The sequence below is a fragment of the Nothoprocta perdicaria genome, unplaced genomic scaffold (genome assembly GCF_003342845.1).
Source record: "Nothoprocta perdicaria isolate Ctin4 unplaced genomic scaffold, notPer1 scaffold_316, whole genome shotgun sequence".
NCBI classification, from domain to species: Eukaryota; Metazoa; Chordata; class Aves; order Tinamiformes; family Tinamidae; genus Nothoprocta; species Nothoprocta perdicaria.
The window spans coordinates 730,600-749,824 of record NW_020455551.1 but is presented as its reverse complement, the minus strand read 5'-3'; the positions used below and the strand labels follow the sequence as shown (position 1 = coordinate 749,824).

The following is a 19,225-nucleotide window of genomic DNA, read 5'->3' as shown; positions in this document are numbered from 1 at the left end:
ACGTTGTCTCCGCGGGGACGCCCGCAAGCTTGGAGCCTGTCAGCCACCTCTGGTCCACGGCGGGGGAATGATCGGTCTCGCTGTCCTGCTGGCAAGTATCCTCTCGTAAGTAATTGCTACGTAGGCGCCTCGTTCCGCAGGTAGTTGCTAAGTAGTCGTCTTGCTTTAGTGTGATGTTAGTGTGAATTGTCCTAAATAAACTAAGGGGTGGATTTTGCTCTCAGTGCGTGTGCTTTCAATTGCCGAGCCCCGAACCCATCCAGAACACTGAGACAGGAGGATTCCTGTCCGTTTGAGTCATGCTCCAGGTGGCCACGCAGCCTCTCCTCTTGCAGACGTGGCACATGGGCAGCAAGGAGAAGCTGTCACGTGCTGTGCTCTTTACTAGCCCTTTTTATTCCCCAGCAGTTGCTTTTCCAGATCAGAAAGTTTTCTAGAAGAAAGCCTAGGTAGACGTCCATTGCTATTGGAAGGCTGCAGCCTCAGGGACCTCTGAAGGATGTGGGGAGCTGGCAGATGGGGGTTGAATGGATTCACAGCAGGGAAATCGGGGTCATGTCGTGAGTAGATCCCGAGAAACCCAGGATCTAGATCCCGGGGAAAGAGCTTTGATGTGTTGTGGTCATGCAGGGAGATGACACCACTCTTCTCAGTCTGCATTGTGGTTACAGTCAACTCTGGCAGAGTGGAGATCCCTTCTGGAATGTGCCTTTTAACCAGCAAAAGGGTATTTTAATCAGTTAATTGTCTTTACTTTCAGCAAAGGTCAACGATCTGGTCTCTTCCACTTACAAGACGATAAAAACGAAGCTGCCGTCAACGTTGCGAAGCATGTCCTTATACCTGTCCAACAAAGACACAGAGTTCATTTTGTTTAAGCCAGTGAGGGTGAGTATTATTAGATGGACATCAGCCTTGTGTCTTGTGTCACTGCTGGGCCCTAATTTAGTCAATAAGACTTTAGAGACCTTTTGTAGCATCATTCAACCTGTTGGCCCTCTCATTGTGAGTTTTTAGATTTTTAAGAAATGCTGTCCTTCTCTTCCATGTATGCCGCCTACAGAGGCCGTGTAACTTTGTTTTGCACATCAGCTTGCTCTAAGCATGGCCAGTTCTTCATGGGCAGGAGCGCTGGTGCTAGGGAGAGTGAAGCAGATCCAACAGAGACCCTTTTGTAACCCACAGGAAGCCCCAAGTTTGAGTTCTTCAGCATTTAAATCTGTAGGACTTAGTGTTTCCTTCCTTCCCATCTTAGGTGAGGCTTTTCCTCACAGCCAGATGGGGTTCTTTGCTGCTCTTCTGGGCCTTTTTTTAGAGGAAACCCCCTTAAAGCTCTGCTACATCATCTGGCCTTCAGTAGCTATTCCATATATGTCATGCTTACTCTAGCATATGTTTGAGATGAATTCTGTGTTATTTTAATAATTTTGTGTTATTTCAATATTGTCTCTTGTTATTTTTCTCCCTTTCGAAAGAATAACATTCAGCAAATGTTCCAGAAACTCCATGCTTTGTTAAAAGAAGAATTTAGTAATGAAGATCTCCAGATCATAGCTTGTCCTTCAATGGAACAGGTATATATTGTATATATTGAAGCTCTTTGTTTTATCAGTCACTCTTTCACATGCCTGGCTTTTAAAAAAAGGCAAAAAATCATTCTCCTTTTTTTTATTTTTGTAGTGTTTCAAATGCTTTTCCATTTTTATCCATTGGAAGCCCTGGTTTTGATCACCGAGGGTTAATCTGAACTCTCAGTTAAAAGTTCCTTTTTTAAGTTTTTCTTCAGTGAATCCATTAAGACAACTTTTAAATTAAAGGTGGTGATTGATGTTGCAGGGGGGTTGATGATGCCTTGGCAGAGAGTCAGCTGGAAGACTTCACCCATTTTGGGGCCTTATCTTTTTGGGGAGGAATCTAGGGTAGTAAATATGCACACACCTCTGCACACACGACAGAATTATATTAGGAAGCAGCAAGAACAAATTATAAGAGAGAATTTAAATAAATGGCATTGGGAAAATGTACAGGTAGAGGGACAAGTAACCTGGCCAGAGAATGTGGGTAAAGTTGGGACTATCCAGATTTGCCAGGATTGAAATGGATAATGTTAAGAGGAGTTTTTCTGCAGTGAATGTAGTGACAGAGCAGCGTGATAACTGTTGTGGAGCCCAAAGAGGAGGAGATGCATCTGAAGGAGGTGGGAGTATCTCAGAGGAGTTGGCTTCCTTTAACACTGTTTATCTGTTGATCCTTAGAGTCATTTTTTTTTCAACAAACTGAATAGAAGACCATATTGTAATTTGTAGGGAAACAAACATTGTGAAGGATCTTGAATATGCTTTAAATAGTGGTGAAAAAAACTACTGTCATTTTTTTTTTTGCCAGCATATGTATTTTTTTCATGACTCCCTTGCTAGAAGCTTCAGTGCAGTAGGTTGTGCCTGCTGAAAGGACTGGTTGGCATGGTCAAGAATTGCCTGTTAGGAAGCCTATGAGTAGGAAGATGATGGAAAATTTTGGGCAGTCATCTTGTGATGGTTCTCCTAGTTTCTGTAAATCCTAAGACATTTCTTAGGATTTCTTTTTAGAGTCTGAAATATCAGACATCAGATGTTAGCTGTTATGTCTAACGTGGACTTTCACTTTGTCTTTCAGGTGAACTTACTTCTGTCGATGTCCAAGTAGCCCAAGAGTGGGGCTGCTTCAAGTAAACTTCAGCTGAAGGACAAGCAGGGAAGGGGATGCCAAGGGCTGTGGTCGGAGTAAGCGAAGGATCCCACTGTGCAGCCCAGTCTGCATCAAAACTCTCTAGGCTGCTTGACTCTGATTGAGTGGTGGAGGGGGAGAAATCAGTTCTGTAGCTTCCTTGAAGGTCTTGCTATTTGATGAGGAGAGAGAAATAACAATGCAAAAAACCCGTTGCTGGTCATTCTTGTGCGAGCTCAGTTACTGCCTTTGCCAGTCACAGAGATCTTCCAGGTTGGGATTCTGCTTTTTTTTTCATTTGTTTGTGTAAAGGAAAACAAGAAAGGATTTGTTTTTAAACTCATGTATGCAGTGCAAAGAAGTATTTTTCAAAGACACACTGTAAATAAAGTGGAGGAAATCAAATGGAGAAGGGAGAAGGTATTTGCGAGGCTTCCAGATAAACACGTTGCATTTGTCAACTTGGTTTTGGTAGGCACGCTCCTTTTCTTTTCCTTTAAACCCCTCTGAGAATCCTGGTAATCCACTATGTGCTTGAACACAATCTGGAGGTTGTTAGCTGGGAAGACTTTATTGTCCTTGAGCTTCTTGAAACACCCGATTCTTTTTGTACTGTCACGACTGGGAGCTCGTGAGGTCCGACCTGCAGGTTGACACTCTAACCTCTTCCAGGTAAAGAATCTCAGTTGCCTGAGATTTGCCACGGAAAGCTGTGCAATGGAATTGCTGTTGTTTCTGAGGGAACTGTGTTTTCACGTGCTTTGCAGCGAAGTTCAGGCTTAGCCTTGAGGTTCTTGGTACGCTCGAGTTTCGTGGTAGTTTTCTCTGCCTTACCCAAGATGAGGGGTGTGTGGCCCTGCTTGGTCCCATTGGAGCAGGGCTGGGACTGGGCCTCGTGCGCTGGAATAAAGGTTGATATGGGCAATGGGATGTCCGAAAGGAATGTGACAGCACCCTCAAATCACCGCGGTAAGTAAGGGGAGAAGAGAAATGCTCAGCAGCTGGTAAACAGTGCACCGTGTCCAACGTGCATCAGTTAGTCCTGTGTTTCACCAAGCTGATTGCTGAATGCTTTTCACTCATAGAATGAGACATTAAAAGCAGCTCTAGGGTATCTTGGGGTGTGAGCTTCTTGTGAGCACTGCAAAGGAAAAATATGGTGACTTACATGGCAGTTTTTAAAAAACTTGCTTATAAATCTGTAGTTTGAATTATGTTGAAATTTTTGTGCACATCAGTGGTGTTTTGAAACAAGAGTTTTGCTGTTATGAATCAGATGGCTGGAGACTACAACCTTAGGATTCAGAGCTGCCTTGAGAAGTGTTGCAGCAGCAGTGCTGAGGTACATAAATGGTACTTACAGGACCTTCCAAAGCTCCTTAACATTCACTAAAGGAACTAACGAGGAAGAAAACTTACCCTTTCTTTATACTCATGTAGAAATATAGGCTGTAAAATAATGTCCAATGCCTTGTAATATATGTATATTTGAGGTTTTTATAAAGTTTTACAGAAGGGTTGCATGATGGCTGTACAGAATTACGCCTGATTTACTACGTTGTACAGAAAAGGTGTGAAGGATGAAGCCCACGGCAGCGTCTCCTGTGCTTGGCGTCTGTGGCCTCCGGAGCAGCCAGGCAGCCCTAGGGCAGCTGCCTGGAGGGTGAGAAGGGCAGTCAATTTATACAGCCTGTTTGCTAAATGAACATTTGTTTAAACATGTACAGTTTCAGATATTTACTTTACAAATAGTGTAAATACTTTCAAAAGATTAATTTAAGATGCTTTATATTATCGGACTAGAAACTTGCTGTTTTTAATTTTTTTAAATAAAAACGTTGCCTCCTATTTTGGTCCAAGAGTAAAGCTTTATTCTGTATCCTGAGGCTTCTCTGTCAACATAACTGTAGTACAAAACCAATAAATGTCCTATCAGCACACGGTGCTTTGTTAAGGAAAAAAATGTTCTTTTTAGCAGTAAGAGAGCTATTTAGTACAGATAAATACCTGACTGCTGAATGTACAGCTAATTGTTAAAGTAACCCCTCTTTATGGTTATAATAAAAGGAAATTTGTACTTTCTTTACTGAAAAGAAAAAAAAAAAAGATGCTGTGTGCCTGAATGGTCTCTTTGCTGCCGTTAGGTTAGGGGGAATCGGCCAGAGCTGCTCTGCAAGGCTGTGCTTTAACGAGGGGCCGTCGCTGGGAGTCAACTCGGGTGTCGGTGGCAGAACCCCCTGGTGTTGGGGGTTCTGCCAGTGGTTGGGGGTGCCTGCTGGGCCCCAGTTTCACCCGCCCGGGATTTCTCCTTACAGATACTGTGGTTCTGGCACCTGCTCTTGCAGGATCTTATCCCCCGGGGGCTTGTTCCCTGTACCCTCACTAGGCTCTTACTGGGGCTCTGCTACGGCCTGTCCTAACCCCCCCCTAACACCCTAAGGAAACCCCCAGGGGTAAATTTGAAATAATGAACGAGGGTGTCCCTGCCAGCAGGAGCCAGGTGCTGTGTGGCACAGGAGCCCGACCCCGGGCCGAGGCTGGGGCTTCCCGAACGGCTCTCGTCCTTGCTCGCTCTTGGATCACCCAGCTCCCGGCACCCAGGCTGCTGTGTTTCCAGCCCCGTCATCCCGTGCGTGTGTTGGGTTGAGGCAGGTTGAGTGCCTCGGGTTCGGGTTTAGGTGGTCCCGTCACCCTCCAGGTGTAGGAGGGAGCCCTCGCCAGCCCCCAAGCCCTCCTGGATCCCTGCAGCCCTCGAGGGCTTCGTGCTGCAAGGGCTCCATCTACACCAAGATGGGCACTGTGAGCTGGAAAAAGGGAGCTTTATTTCCACAGCAAAGCCGACCGGCTGCCGCTGCCTTGGCAGAGGAAGAGCTAATCTGAGGTGCCACCGTAGGTGCTGGCTCCGCGTCCCCGTGTCTCCGTTCGGGCCCTTCCCGCGGATGGTGAAAGGCGCGAGCTCAGCGGGGCAGGGGGTGCCAGAAGCGGTGCACCCTCCTTTGTATTTCCAGGAGCAGGCTCCGGAGCTCGCTCCGTTTGGCCTCAAGGAAGAGCTCCTCGCTGCCGCTTGGCCTTTTCAGCAAGTGTCTCGTCTCGGGGTCCTTCAGCTGCAAAAAGGCCCAGGTTAAAGAGCAGAGCAGCGATGCTCCGGAGAGGCCGTGAGCTCCGGGGCATCCCATGTGCTCCAGCGACCTGGGGTGTTCCGGAGCCGACCGCTTGTGTCCTCATCCAGCGGGAATGCGGCTGCTGGACACTAACACGCTGGGACAGTCGCACCAGGGCTGAGCCCTGGCGGACACAGGGAAGGGTCAGGGCTTGGAAACTCGCATGGCAGCAAATGCCGAAGGACCTGGCCGCTCCGCGCGCCGCATGCCCCGCTCACGTTAAGTGAAACGCTTTTAGATAAAATCAGGAGCTTTGTGTTTGTATTGACATTTAATATAAATGTTTTGAAAAGAAACAGCGTTTCAAAATGAATTTGTGAGATGTGCTGTTCTTACCCTTCAGCAACAACATTTCAATCTTATCTAAATGCTTTCCTGAAAGGGAATTTCATTAAGATTCACAGGGGCAGGAAATTTGCTTTTGAGCGAAATGGTGGATTTCCCCCCCCCCCCCCCTTTTTTTTTTTCCACCTGAAAATTTGTGGTCAATCACCTCAATCTCCTTCAGCAGCTGCAGCAACCCTGGCGTTCTGCAGCTGAGCTGCTCCCAGGCCGCGCTCCTGTGTGGTGAATGGGGTCTGGCCAGGCCGTGTGGGCGCGAGGAGGACTCACCTTGAGGCGGGCGCCCACGTTGAAGCGGATGTGGTCGCTGTGGCTGCTGAACGTTAAGCAGATCTGATCCTGAGCCATAATTTCCACGGTGATGTGGGCGTTCAGCTTCATGAAGATGGTCTGGAAAGGAGGGCTGTGAACGTGGGGGCTGAGCGCCCACCAGTTCCAGCGCCTCTGGCTTGTCCCTTCCTGGTGAAAGCAGAAGCCGGCGCAGAGATCCAGGGCCACCCTGGGGACAAAGGCAGAGCCTTGGGCCAAGGGGACCCCACCATGAGCAGCCACCCGAGGGAGCTGAGCGCCCTTGAGCGGGGCTCATGCGGTAGGCCTGCCCTGGGGCTCCCCATGGCATCACGGATTGCGCTTTGGTGACCTGGAAACCCCAGCCTGAGAGAGGAGAAGTTCATTTGACCACAACTGTGGTCTCCTAGGCCAGTTAAGAAGTTGAATGTGTGGCTGATACATGTCCCTGGTGCTCTTTTGAGAGGAAAAAGTTCTTTCCTGTGAGGGTGACAGAGCCCTGGCACAGGCTGCCCAGGGAGGCTGTGGAGTCTCCTTCTCTGGAGATCTCCCAAACCCGCCTGGATGCCGCCCTGTGCCCCGTGCCCTGGGTGTCCCTGCTGGAGCAGGGGGTTGGACTGGATGATCTCTAGAGGTCCCTTCCAACCCCAACCAGTCTGTGATGCTGTGACTCTCTGACCCACCAGGGTGCAGGGTCAACCTCTCTCAATGAGGGAGGCCTTGGCAGTGGGGCTGCACCTGAGCAAAGGGCAGGAGAGGGTTTGGCCCTTAGAGGACACGAAGTCCCGGAAGGGCAAAGAAAATCATCAAGCAGAGCATGGGCTGAGCATGTTGGTGTGTTTCTCCTTCCTATTGCACTTTTATGTCTTCTAAAAGTTTTCGCTGTCACACAGCCAGCCGTGGTTGCTTCCTATGCTCTGGCAACCTTTCTACTAAAAACAGATTATTTACATGTATGTGTGGCTGAATGCAGGAGAAGGCCTTCTCAGAGAACAAGAGAAACTAAGGGCATGCATGTCAGGGGGGAAATAGTCCGTATCTACAACATAAGAATACAAATCAATACTCCCCATCTAGTGACAGCTTGGAGTGATGGCTCTGGGAGCTGAAGCATCCCTGGGATGCAGAAGACAGGGAATTTTTATCATTCATTGCATGTGTCACTTTGAATTTTCCCTCTCCAAGCGCAAGGAAGTTGATTCTCACTGTGCTGCTCTTGGGCCCTGACAAGTGCAGCAAATGCCTGCGAGCGGCTCAGCCTCCCCCAGCGGCTCCCCCAGCACTGCCAGGTGCTCCAGCTTGGAAGAAATGGAAGGGGAAAAACAGGGAACGTCCCAGCTTTGATAGGCCGGAGCCCAAATTGAGGACATGCCTGGATTTGTTGGAGTGTGGGAGAGGTGGTCTACCCACTGGCTGCTTGTGTTTTAATTTTAATTAATTTATATAATCACAAATTTTAATTAATTTGTGTTTTCTTCTAAATAAAGATATTGGGTATTTTCTGGAAATACATGAGAATCATCATTTATTCAGCACTGCTCTTAGTTAGTACCCACCAGGAGATGCTGAGAGAGTGAGAGGTAAGGGCAGAAGCCCCAAGGAGATGGTTCCCATTGGTTTTCTACTGATGGGTTGAAACTCCCTAAGAAGACACGGAAGCGCTGCTGTGTCTCCAAGAAATCATGGAGACCTTTCCCGAGGAGAGGACGTGAGCGAGAGACAGGCGGCAGGAATAAAAGAAAGGAATAGTAAGAGCAGAGGGAAGGAAGGAAGGAATGCAAACCATGGCGTTAGGCACTGGTGGGGGCGGCGATGATCTTTTGCTGCTGCTGTGAATGTCTTTTGTGCAGCATTGTAAAAACTGTGCTCTTTGTGATGGATGAAGGACCAGGGTGTCTGCAGGCAAACAGCAGGGCTGCTGCCGTCTAATGGAAGTGTTATTGCAAAGGCTATTTACAATGATTTGTAAGAGCCAGTTAAACATTTAATACACCCACTAATTAGTCTCAGCACGGGGAGGACTTGTAAAATTGAGAAACGGTTTGCTGATTCTTCCAGTCCCTGGCTTTCCAAAGGGAAACTTTGGAGGGAAAAGTAGGGGGTCAAACTCAGATCCCAAGGGCTCAAAAAGCATCAGTTTCTACTAAAAGACATCGATCGCTGCACATCACACTTTGACTGCAAGAAGTCAGTCACCTAAGTCATTCTTACAGTCAGGAGCAGATGCTGGGTATGAGAAACAAACCAAGAGCAGTGCTGACATCAGGCTAAACGACTCTGGCTGTTGCAATTTCCCCTCTCCTACAAATCAGCTCGTGCTCTTTGAGAGTGGCTGCCTGGGAAGACTTCCTAAGAAGACTGCAAAGAAGCTCCCTTCTTCCTGAGCTGTCATCTGAGTCGTTGTGTGGCTAACCCCAGACAAGGCTCGGTGGTCTCCAGATGCACGTCCCTCTCAAGTGGGATGGAGCACTCCTGGATGGAGCAGTCCACTTCCCCCTGACAAAGTCCCAGGGAACTGGAGGGACTCACACCAGCCAGGCTGCAGAGAGCCACCAAAGAAGCCTAGAAAATATGACCAAGGGGAAAAAGTGGAAAGACTTGGGCCACTCGAATAACAGAAGGGATGTCAGATGTCTTCAGAGAGGTGAACAGCTGCTAAAACAGATGAAGAGCCTGGACTCTGTATCTGCCTCTTGCCTTGATGCAGCTCTACAAACCCCATCGTTCTGGTGGGCTTTTTCTCAGTTCTTTTCATGCCTTTCACATGGAAAAAACCCTAAAATGAAAATAACACTGAAGCGGGCTGGCCCTCGGGGGCTGGCACTTACCAGATGTGGCCGTTGGGGTGGCAGCACGCTGCGCGCCCGCAGTTCCCAAAGAAGCCTCTAATCCCCATGCACTTGCTGTCCTCCAGGACGAAGTACGTGAACCGAGACCCCTGGCTATACGTGATCAGAAGGGCCATGTTGCCCGAGGGGTAGCTGACGGGGGGGTTAAGGAAAGAAGAGCTCGTTTAAAGCCCACCAAAAAGCACGCTTGGCGAGGAAATACTGTGGGAAAGTATTTGGGGGAAATAACCCGAGCCTGGGCAACCCAAGAGGAAACCTGTGCTGAAAGCCACCCACTTGTAGGGCATTCTTGTGATTGCCCCCACTGCCTGCATGAAGTTCTTGTTGGATACTAAACCTGACCAGTTCCATCTGGAAGAAGCAGAAGAAATGTCTGTCCATCAGGGTAGTACCTTGTAACGGGCTCGAGAGGGTGGCAGTGCTGTGGGGATAAAGCAGACGTGGTGGGTGAGCTCCTGTGGTGCGGATACATCTCCACAAGCATCAGGAGCAGCATTGACCCCAGGAGAAAACCAAGCAGGGCGGCAGGGGCTGCCTCGGCTCCCTGCCCGCTCCTCCTCCAACCATGCAGCTTCCCTCGGTGGTGCCGAGCTGAGAGCCCTGTCAACAAGGGCCTCCACATTTCCCACCCAACCTAATGCTTTGTTTATTTGCTTGTTTGTTAATCAAAGCCTTTTAAATAACTGAGGAAAACTTCGCCCTCAGTTCTGTGTTTCCACATTTCACGTATGACGCCCAACCCTCCATATTTTATGCTATTAGCTGCTCTGTGATGATATAATTTGCCGAGAGCCCTCTTCCCATCAGACACACAGGTAATTTATCCTGTAATGTACTGACAAGCCACTGCAGGAAAAACAGGAACATTTCTTTACTAAGGGCTTAGCTCCAAGCATTACAAGGGAGCTGGGTTGAATGCTTTCTAATAGGAATGAGGAGCGTGGCCGTCTGCCTCTCCTAGGAAAATGGATTTGTTTCATTTGAGAGCGGGGAAGCAGAGGGAGTTTGTTTGCCTTTATCATCATCATTAGAAGCAACCGCTAATGATCCTGTGCAGAAAGGGGCCTGGCTCCCATTTTCTCTGTTGTGGGAATGAGAGGGACTTGTCCAGAGCAGCTCCCAAGCTCCCACGTGGAGGCATTTCTTACACACCAAGTGACAGATTTGAGACAAAACTGTGGCACTGACTTATAACCTGAAGATGTGCATTTTGGCTCTGCAAAACAGATAAAAGCTACGTCCTGGTTGTAAGGCAGGGAGGGGAACAAAGCAGCAACAGACCAGCAATCTTGTTCATGCTTTCATTTTTCAGGCTTTTTACGAGGCTAAAAAGACAGTGCTAGGCAGGAGGATTTGCTACCCCTATATTTCAGGAGGGGAAAGCAGTGTAATGCGCTTCTATGTGTGAAATAAAAAAGCCAACAAAATCACTGATTGTGTGATAAATCATAGGTAATTTTCTTGTATGCCTGCAATGCGTTCTGGTTAGGAAGGAAAGAGGGAGAAGAGAGGAAGAGGAGAAGAGAAGGAAAGAAATCTCCGGGGGAAGGGAGGGCTGGGGCAGCCCTGGCAGCACTGCCAGGTTTGCCTTGTCCCTCAGAGGCTCCTTAGTCTTCCTGTGTCACCACCACATACTGCAAAACATCTAAATGTGCTTGGGGGGATCCTCTTGTCTCTCATGGGGTCACCCAACACGACACAGCTGTCCATATAATCCGTTTATGCCCTGCATGACAAGCAACAAGAGGAGATCCCATGGGCTACCACACACCTTTAGGTGCTCTGCAACGAAATCATGGTCCAGCTCAAGAAGGTCTTCTGGAGGCGGTGACGTTGGTCTGTGCTTCTTGGAAGGATCAGCCTCTGGTCTAACAGTGTATTCGTTTTCTTCTGAGAGCCTGAATGAAATCTTGCTCCCTGAAACAGTTTTAGAAGGTTGGTGTACAGGAAAGTGCTCTGGTTCTCTAAGCTTTGTGTCTTGGATTATTTGGGTTGGGGGAAGGAGGGTGGAAGGGTGTGGGAATGTGAGACCATCTGCTTCATTAATGCCACCTGATCAAGGAGCTTTTCGGTGCAGAGGGAGTAACGTGTAAAGGCAGGAGCCACAAACAAAACAGACAAGGGAAAACGGAACCCAAGAGCCGCCAGTAATTGACTGTGGGACTACTAAGAAACTGCAGACACATCCAATCTGGACTGGAGTCCCACCTTGGGCAATGGAGCAGGACCATGGCCTGCAGTGCCATGTGCGTGGGAAACCATCACGCTGTGGGGCAATTCCTGTGGGGCAAGGAATCAGGCATTCCTTGACCTGATGTGTGGGGGAATGAGGGGTAGTTTGCTGGAAAATACCCTGCTGGACATGTCACAGCGAAGGGCCCAGGATGGGGACGTCCTTGTCCTGCTGGTGTCTGAGGGCCCACGTGCAGCAGGAGCTCTGGTGGTGGTGTACGAGGAGCAGTGCTGCATGGAGTGTGTGTGTCCTACCTCCTTTAACAGAGGGGGAGATTGAGGACTCTGTGTCTTTTGTCTTGTTTGAGGGGAAATTTAACCTAAATAGCAGTGGGTAGGATGGTTTTCCTAAGGGAAGTAAGGGCTATCTTTGCCTAAGGCTGTGAAACTAGGCCACTCCACAGGCAGTTGGGAACTGCTTACAGCAAAGGATGAGCTAAATGTGGCCTTGTTAATCTTGTTCATTAGTAGGAAACAACTCTTGCAAGCCAGGAAACAAGCATGGAGAACACAACATTCACAGACAGGGAACTATGGCCAGACCTGTGTTTTGAGCATTTAGAAAGGTCCCTGGCCACTCCTAAATGGTTTTCTCATAACTTTTGTTATGCGAAGGGCTACTGGTTTTGCTTCTCCCCTGGATGCCCTGATGCTAACATGTGCTTTTAGTGCCAAATCAGACCCAGCTGTTCCAATAATGCACCAGCAAATGTACTTACAGGCTGCAAATTGCAGATACCGCTGAAATATTTCCCTGAAGTTCTCAAAGCCTTCCATACTTAACCTATGGTTTAAAAATTGGAAGTTAAAATTAAGAACAAATTGTTGGTGAATGATACTTCCCACATAATCTAAGAGAAAAGAATATAATGGGATGCCATATCAAAAGTATTCATCTAGAGAAATGCAGATGTCTGCATATGAGTTTGTCACCATAGGCAGCTTTTATAGGCTAAGAAGAGAAATGGGAGATTCTTCTCATTGCAAGTCTGATGAACTGTGCAGTAGAGATGTCTGTTTCTCAGCCCTAGGTGCCAAGGGAGCTGCCTGTGACCCATGAAGGCCTGGGAATCTGCTTGCAAGAAGTGCATGTTAGGTGAGATGAACCCAAGCTTCCATGGGTTCATCCTATCCACACGTGTGGTGGGACACCCTGTTGCATCAGTTACATCAGGTGCCTGAGTCCTGCTCTCTTCTCTGATGATGTAATTCGGCTTGATTGGAAGGTTGGGCTGAGAGCTACCCACCATATACACTGTTTTGGTTGTGATAATATTTACTCTCCTAATCCATAAGCATAAAGCCCCCTTTGTGCTTGGTTCCACGTGCAACCTGAAGCCAGACCCTACCTAAAAGTCTCAACTCAAATTCTATCTGGAGACCTTATATAAGACCTTAGTAGCATTCAGGCCTTTTTTTACTACTCTTCACTCGTGGAAATTTTTGTTAGGTTGTTACTCAGGCACTTACACATCAGACCCTTGAGGACCAACACAGTAGTAGAAAAGGGAAAACAGCAATGAAAGACAATACCTCAGGTGTTATAGCTTGTCTTCTGCCTGCCTTGCGAAGCTTGTCCCTCCTGAGGCCTAACAAGTCCCTAGGTGCCCACCATGGTGCAGCTGCTGTGACTTAGCCGCTGCCCCACATAGGTGCTCCCCAGGGCCTGCCCTTTCCCAGAAGGCTAAAGAGGAGCTCAATCCTGGCCTATGCCCACTGGGCAGCCTTGGAGGGCAAAGGAAAATCATGTTCATGTCCAACAAGCCTCCTGTGCGAAAGGGCCAAAATGGCTTAGGTGGTGCAGGGGCTGTGCAGTGTGGGGGAGGCCCAGAGCAGAGTCAAATGTGTTTGGAGTCTTTTGGGAAGGAAAGCTCAGCTGGGAATCCAATTGGAAACATGTTTTTCAAACAATTGGGAAAGTACGAGTGCTGTTCTTTCCCTAGGGACCTTCCTAACGTGCAAGTGTCAAACTTCCAAGGGGAAAATCACAGAGACGAAGGAGCTGATGACTTCTGAGCACTCAGTTCTGACTTCTCCTCTTCAAGCCCCACCAATGCCTCTCTAAGGACTCCTTAGCAAAGATGAGCTGTATGAGGAACAGGGGACAAGTATTGCCCTGGCAGCACTGAACCGCCTTGCTGCACATTTAAGTGAGGCCCCATTCAGTGCTGTTGCCTCCTGAGCACATTCTGCCTGGAGGCAGGTGACATTTTTTTTTGTCAGTGGTACCATTGCAGGCCTGACATCAGATACCCCACTTCTTGTCCATGCACATGCCCTGCTGTGGGACATAACCAGCAGGTTCCCACACTGTTCCCTGAGATTGGAATTAAGACAGCTGGTAACAAGGGCTTCCCTCTTCCCACTATTAAGCTCAGGTTAGTCTCCTCCGATCTCTTACTGTCGCAGCAGTTCGGCTTTAATGTCGCTTCGCAGCTCTGTTTGGGAGCGGTGGGGATGAGGAGCTATGTCAATCTCTTCCTGTATATCATCTTCATTCATCAGCTCTTGGATCACAGTATCGAATATTTCCTTATAGCTCCTACAGCAGAAGAACTGCAAAGCCCAGCACATGTGAGGATGTCGTGTGGCTGCTCTGGCAAGGCACTGGGCAGAGCTTAGACCTTCTAACTCAGCTCTCATTTGAGATGAGATGGGCAAGATGAGCCAGACAGGCCCTATCTGCTGAGGACCCATGTAGCTGTGGTAAAATTGCTGGTCTACACTAGAGATCTGCATCCACCTCCAGGAGACCCAAGCTCACAACGTGCTATTCCACCTCCTTCCCTAATATTCCACAATCTCCGCCTAAATGTGACTGAATTTTCTTGGTGCCCCCTGGACAATCCTCTGGACACTTAATGCCTCTATCCTGATGGCACTGTCCCCATGGCCATCCCCCTCTCTCCTCATCCTGAACAGCTTTAGCTCCTCTAAATCTACTGCCCTCCCCTTTTTCTCCCTGACTTTGGCTACAGTTGGCCACTCATTTTTGGGCACTTGCTAGCACTGTGGTATCTGGAAGGGAGTTTTCTCTCTGGGGTATTTTCCAAGTGCACAGGGTGCAGTGTCCCTTCTGCCCACAGGGAGGAAAACTGAATGATGAGGGGAAAGAGGACCTGGCATCTTTTACAAAGACCATGTTCTCAAAATGATCATCGGAAGGGCACAAGAGACAGGGGTTTCACATGTTGCATCTTAGCACTGGATTAGAGAAGCTCCCTGCTTTCACCATGGACCTTCCCAGGTGAAATTTGGGTGTAATCTTGTCTTGTCATGCTCCTTTCATGCCAGCATGAACCCAAAGGAGGAAAGGTACCCTACATTGATTCTTTCAGATATTTCATTTGATCAAAGCATCTTATCTTCCTCAGGGCCTTTGTTCTCCCATGATCACTAACTACTCTGTCATTACTTGACAGTTAGGTTGCTTTATTTTAGGGATTAAGAGCCCATGTTACTGTACTAGCTTTCCTGCTGCAATATTGTCAAGACTGCTCATAGTGCAGACTACATAGTGTAGACTACTCACATTTTCATGCGGTTGTTCCTTCAGATCCACCACTGTTGGTACTGGCTTTTCAGGACCACTACAAAATTTGCACCTTGTAGCTACTTCAGGTAAGATATTGTCCTTAAAACACAGAAGACACTCACTGTCAATTTCATTTTTAGAAATGCATTTTAGACTTTTTAGACATCTAGATTTGGTGCAAATCTAGACTGTTCCCATAGAAGTACACAAACCCACTGCTTTTAGGGATGCCCCACACTTCCTTTTCATCACTATATGTATGTCAGCAAACTGAAGTTATATGTAATTACTTAAGCTCCCAAATAAATGCAGATTTCACAATTACTGTTTCTTCCTAAGAGCTCAATGGAAAGTATTAACGAATTTTCATGAGAATATGTGAACAACATGATAATTTGGTTCTCATGGTTCTCTTAATATCCTATGAAATGCCTAGACAGTTGCAGAAAAAAAGAGCAATATAAAACTTGAGTTTTAAAGCACAATTCCTATTTCTTCTTAAAAAAACTCTTAGAAACCTATATTAAAAACAAGATGTATTCCATCTATCTTGCTCAGAATGTGGCTTCAATTTGGTTTAGCTTTGGAAGCTCTTTCCCTCTGTGCAGTATTTACAGCAGTTGTCCCATTGCCTTCCCCTGTAAGGAGAGGTGCAACCTGAGGACACTGCATCTTGCCCATGTTAGGGTTAGCAGACTGACAAGCCCCAGTGCAAGCTGGAAACCACCGTGGCTGATGCATGACACGTGTCCAGTTTTGCAGTGTACTCTGCTTTTATTCGTATGCATTGCAAGCTTGTGCAGGCCCAACTACACAGGCAGCTGCCACTAGTGCTTATACATAGGATCTCCTCTGATTACAACCGAGGCCTGAAAACAACCCTTCTTTGCCTTTCCAGTGGTGAGATGGGATATTATTTATTTCTCATTTCTCCCAAAGACCTCCAGTTGAAAGAGAAAGGCAAAGACCCACCATCCGACCATTTGATTGAATGAAATGGGGAGTTTTTAGTAGCAACTTCTCTCAGGTTGTGTTATAACTTGAAGCAATTTGAGGTTGTGACACTAAAGGGTTGTGACCAAGGAATGACTTTTAGTAGAGAAGAAACGTCTTCCTACGTGAACCGACTCAATCTGCAGGTGATTTTGGGGCAGTTGATACAGCCTATTACTCTTTTTGTTATGAGCCAAATTTGTCGGGGAAGTCTTCTCCATGTTTTATCTTTATTGTATTCTTCCTGACTGATGCTACTGCTCTGCAGGCAAACAAAATCCTTATATTAAACTCCTCTCAACCAGTTTTCATGCCCTCTTTTCTCAAGGGCTCGTCCCATCCATCCAGAGAGAAAAATTCACTTTGGATATTTATGTTTTTATGTCTATCAGTCAAAAATTCCCCTTTCACTTAAACTGTGAAGAAAATGCAAGTTACAGAAGAATCCACATCTGAAACCCTCCAACATGCCGGAGGAGTTCCCATCACTGAAGAGCAGCATGACCAAGAGCAGAAGAATTGAACCAAACTGTCTCAGTGTGTCAGGGGCAGGTCCTGACCACACATTGGGGACCTCAGTACAGAGCCACGTGGCCCAAAGCTGAACTCTACTGCTTTACTTCCTAGATCAGACACAAAAATGGACATGAGCCAATGGAAACTTTCACCTTTATGTTGAAAAGGTTGAGTACATTCTCCACTCAATGAAGAGCTTCCTTATGAAGCTTTTTGGCTTTTTAGAGCCTATGAAACAAGCCTGGAGTAAGGAAGATGCTAGATCATGGACCTGCACATTTCCTGCCAAGAGATACTGGTCTTGCCATAGCTCAGGAGACAAGTTATGTGTGAGTCACTGACACTTGCCCTTTTCTTATCAAATGGATCGTGTTTTCCTGATGGTCAAGTTTAAGTCTGTTAAAGGGGAGAACCGCTGCTTTTTCAGCCTTTTTTTTGACATTATGTTTCTTTCTGGAAACCACTCACAGCTTCAGGACTGACAAACCACCTCAAGAGAATAGTTTTTTGAAAGCTGTGTGTCTTTTCTGAAAGCCATCTCGCCAGAGAGCTGGCAAATTACACACTGCCTGACGTTAAATATAACAAAATGAAACAACTAGGGCTGGGGAGGAGGGAACAGGCTCATCTCAAAACTTCTCACAACTAGAGATCCAATCAGTCAGGTGCACATCCAGTGCGACCGTAAGCTCGTGTTTGCTCCATTGATATGCTTAGCCCTCTGCTTTTCTGTATCCTAGGTAAGGAAAACTGTCCGCTGAAGTTGTCTGATTTCTCCCCTTGCTTTTTGCCTCAATGAATTTATTTAGGGCTTGCCTTAGATTCTCAGCTGATACTCAGCATTATTTCTTTTACCTACAAGTAACAGCAGCAACTTTCCAGCCTCTACCCCTGAATAAAGTTGCCTTAACCCTGAGTGGAAAGAAGTGCTCTTCAGCCATAAGGAGCAATTTCATCCTCTCAGAGGAACATGGAGGTGACAGAGGTTTCCAAGGATGAGATCTGTGAAAAGTATGTTCAGATATGGAAGATTTTCATCCTTCTTGCTATTTTCTCAAATATGGTGGGTGCTCAGTGTGAAGAGGGGTGAGCTAAGACCCTCGGATAGGCAGCATTGCTAGATGGCCCTCCTCCTGAGGTGGATTAGGCTCAGGGGCAGGGTGCAGAGAGTGGTAGTCAGTGACGGGGAGTCCAGTTGGAGGCCTGTAGCTAGCGGTGTCCCCCAGGGGTCGGTCCTCGGTCCGGTCCTGTTCAACTTATTCATTAACGACCTGGATGRAGGGCTGGAGTGCTCCCTCAGCAAGTTTGCTGATGATACCAAACTGGGAGGAGTAGCTGATAGCCCTGAGGGCTGTGCTGCCATCCAGAGGGACCTGGACAGACTGGAGGACTGGGCGGTGAGAAACCTCATGAGGTTCAACAAGGGCAAGTGCAGGGTCCTGCACCTGGGGAGGAATAACCCCGGACACCAGCACAGGCTGAGGACTGACCTTCTGGAGAGCAGCTCCATGAAGAAGGACCTGGGGGTCATGGTGGATGATAAGATGACCATGAGGCAGCAGTGTGCCCTGGTGGCCAAGAAGGCCAACGGGATCCTGGGGTGCATTAAGAAGGGTGTCTCCAGCAGGTCAAGGGAGGTGATTGTCCCCCTATACACAGCCCTGGTGAGGCCACATCTGGAGACTGTGTCTAGTTTTGGGCTGCCCAGGACAAGAGGGATGTGGAGCTGCTGGAGAGAGTCCAGCGCAGGGCTACGAGGATGATCAGGGGCCTGGAACATCTGCCCTATGAGCAAAGGCTGAGGGAGCTGGGCCTGTTCAGCCTGGAGAAGAGAAGGCTGAGGGGGGACCTGATCAGCGTGTATAAATACCTCAAGGGAGGCAGTGAGGAGGAGGGGGCGGCCTCTTTTCAGTGGTGGCCAGCGACAGGACTAGAGGAAATGGCCACAAGCTGAGGCGCCAAAAGTTCCACAGGAACTTAAGGAAACACTTCTTGATGGTGAGCATGACAGAGCCCTGGAACAAGTTGCTGAGAGAGGTTGTGGAGTCTCCTGCTCTGGAGATCTTTAAAACCCGCTTGGATGCAGCCCTGTGCCATGTGCTCTAGGTGACCCTGTGTGTGCAGGGGGATTGGACTAGATGACCTCTGAGGTCCCTTCCAACCTTAAGGATTCTATGATTCTGTGATTCCACGAGAGAAAACAACAAAAAAGTGCTTGTCACAGAAATTCCTGGTTCCTCTCACTAGATGTCAGGCCTTTTCATTCTTACTCTGCAGCAGGACCTCACCTTGTCCATGTAGAGGGTATTCAGGAACCAGTCACTCTCGTGCACGTGTTTCCTGCACAGCATTTCATCTTCTGACTCTGGCCTTGGACTTCTTTGTGCTAAGACAACAGACTCGTCCAGGGCTTCTAGTAAGGAAAAATCACCAATGAATTCCTGTTCATTAAAAACAGCAGCCAATGATTTTGTGTACAGTTTTTCCCACAGAGAGGCTTTGCCTTCCACCATTCTGCTCCTCCCTGCCCTCGTTGGGCCCTGTGACTTCAGTACACCTATTTGCACAAGGCTCCAGCTTCTGCAGGAGAAAAGGAGACCCAG

The 19,225-nt window shown here is 47.8% G+C and overlaps 1 protein-coding gene and 1 long non-coding RNA gene across 2 annotated transcripts in view; one reads left to right on the top strand and one right to left on the bottom strand.

Moving 5' to 3' along the window:
• Positions 1–7: 7 nt before the first annotated feature.
• Positions 8–3,031, top strand: LOC112950361. The gene is made up of 3 exons (XR_003249999.1): positions 8–888; positions 1,476–1,574; positions 2,656–3,031. It is a non-coding gene; the product is annotated as an uncharacterized LOC112950361 (long non-coding RNA).
• A 2,632-nt stretch (positions 3,032–5,663) lies between these two features.
• Positions 5,664–19,225, bottom strand: part of ERICH6B (glutamate rich 6B) — a 29,803-nt gene continuing 16,241 nt past the window's right edge. The window contains exons 6-14 of the mRNA XM_026042851.1: positions 18,911–19,035; positions 15,111–15,212; positions 13,980–14,134; positions 12,298–12,362; positions 11,118–11,263; positions 9,679–9,767; positions 9,326–9,478; positions 6,480–6,708; positions 5,664–5,810 (exon numbers count right to left, since the gene is read on the bottom strand). Of these exons, the coding sequence (XP_025898636.1) occupies positions 5,664–5,810; positions 6,480–6,708; positions 9,326–9,478; positions 9,679–9,767; positions 11,118–11,263; positions 12,298–12,362; positions 13,980–14,134; positions 15,111–15,212; positions 18,911–19,035 (1,211 nt within the window). The remainder of the gene's footprint in view (positions 5,811–6,479; positions 6,709–9,325; positions 9,479–9,678; positions 9,768–11,117; positions 11,264–12,297; positions 12,363–13,979; positions 14,135–15,110; positions 15,213–18,910; positions 19,036–19,225) is intronic.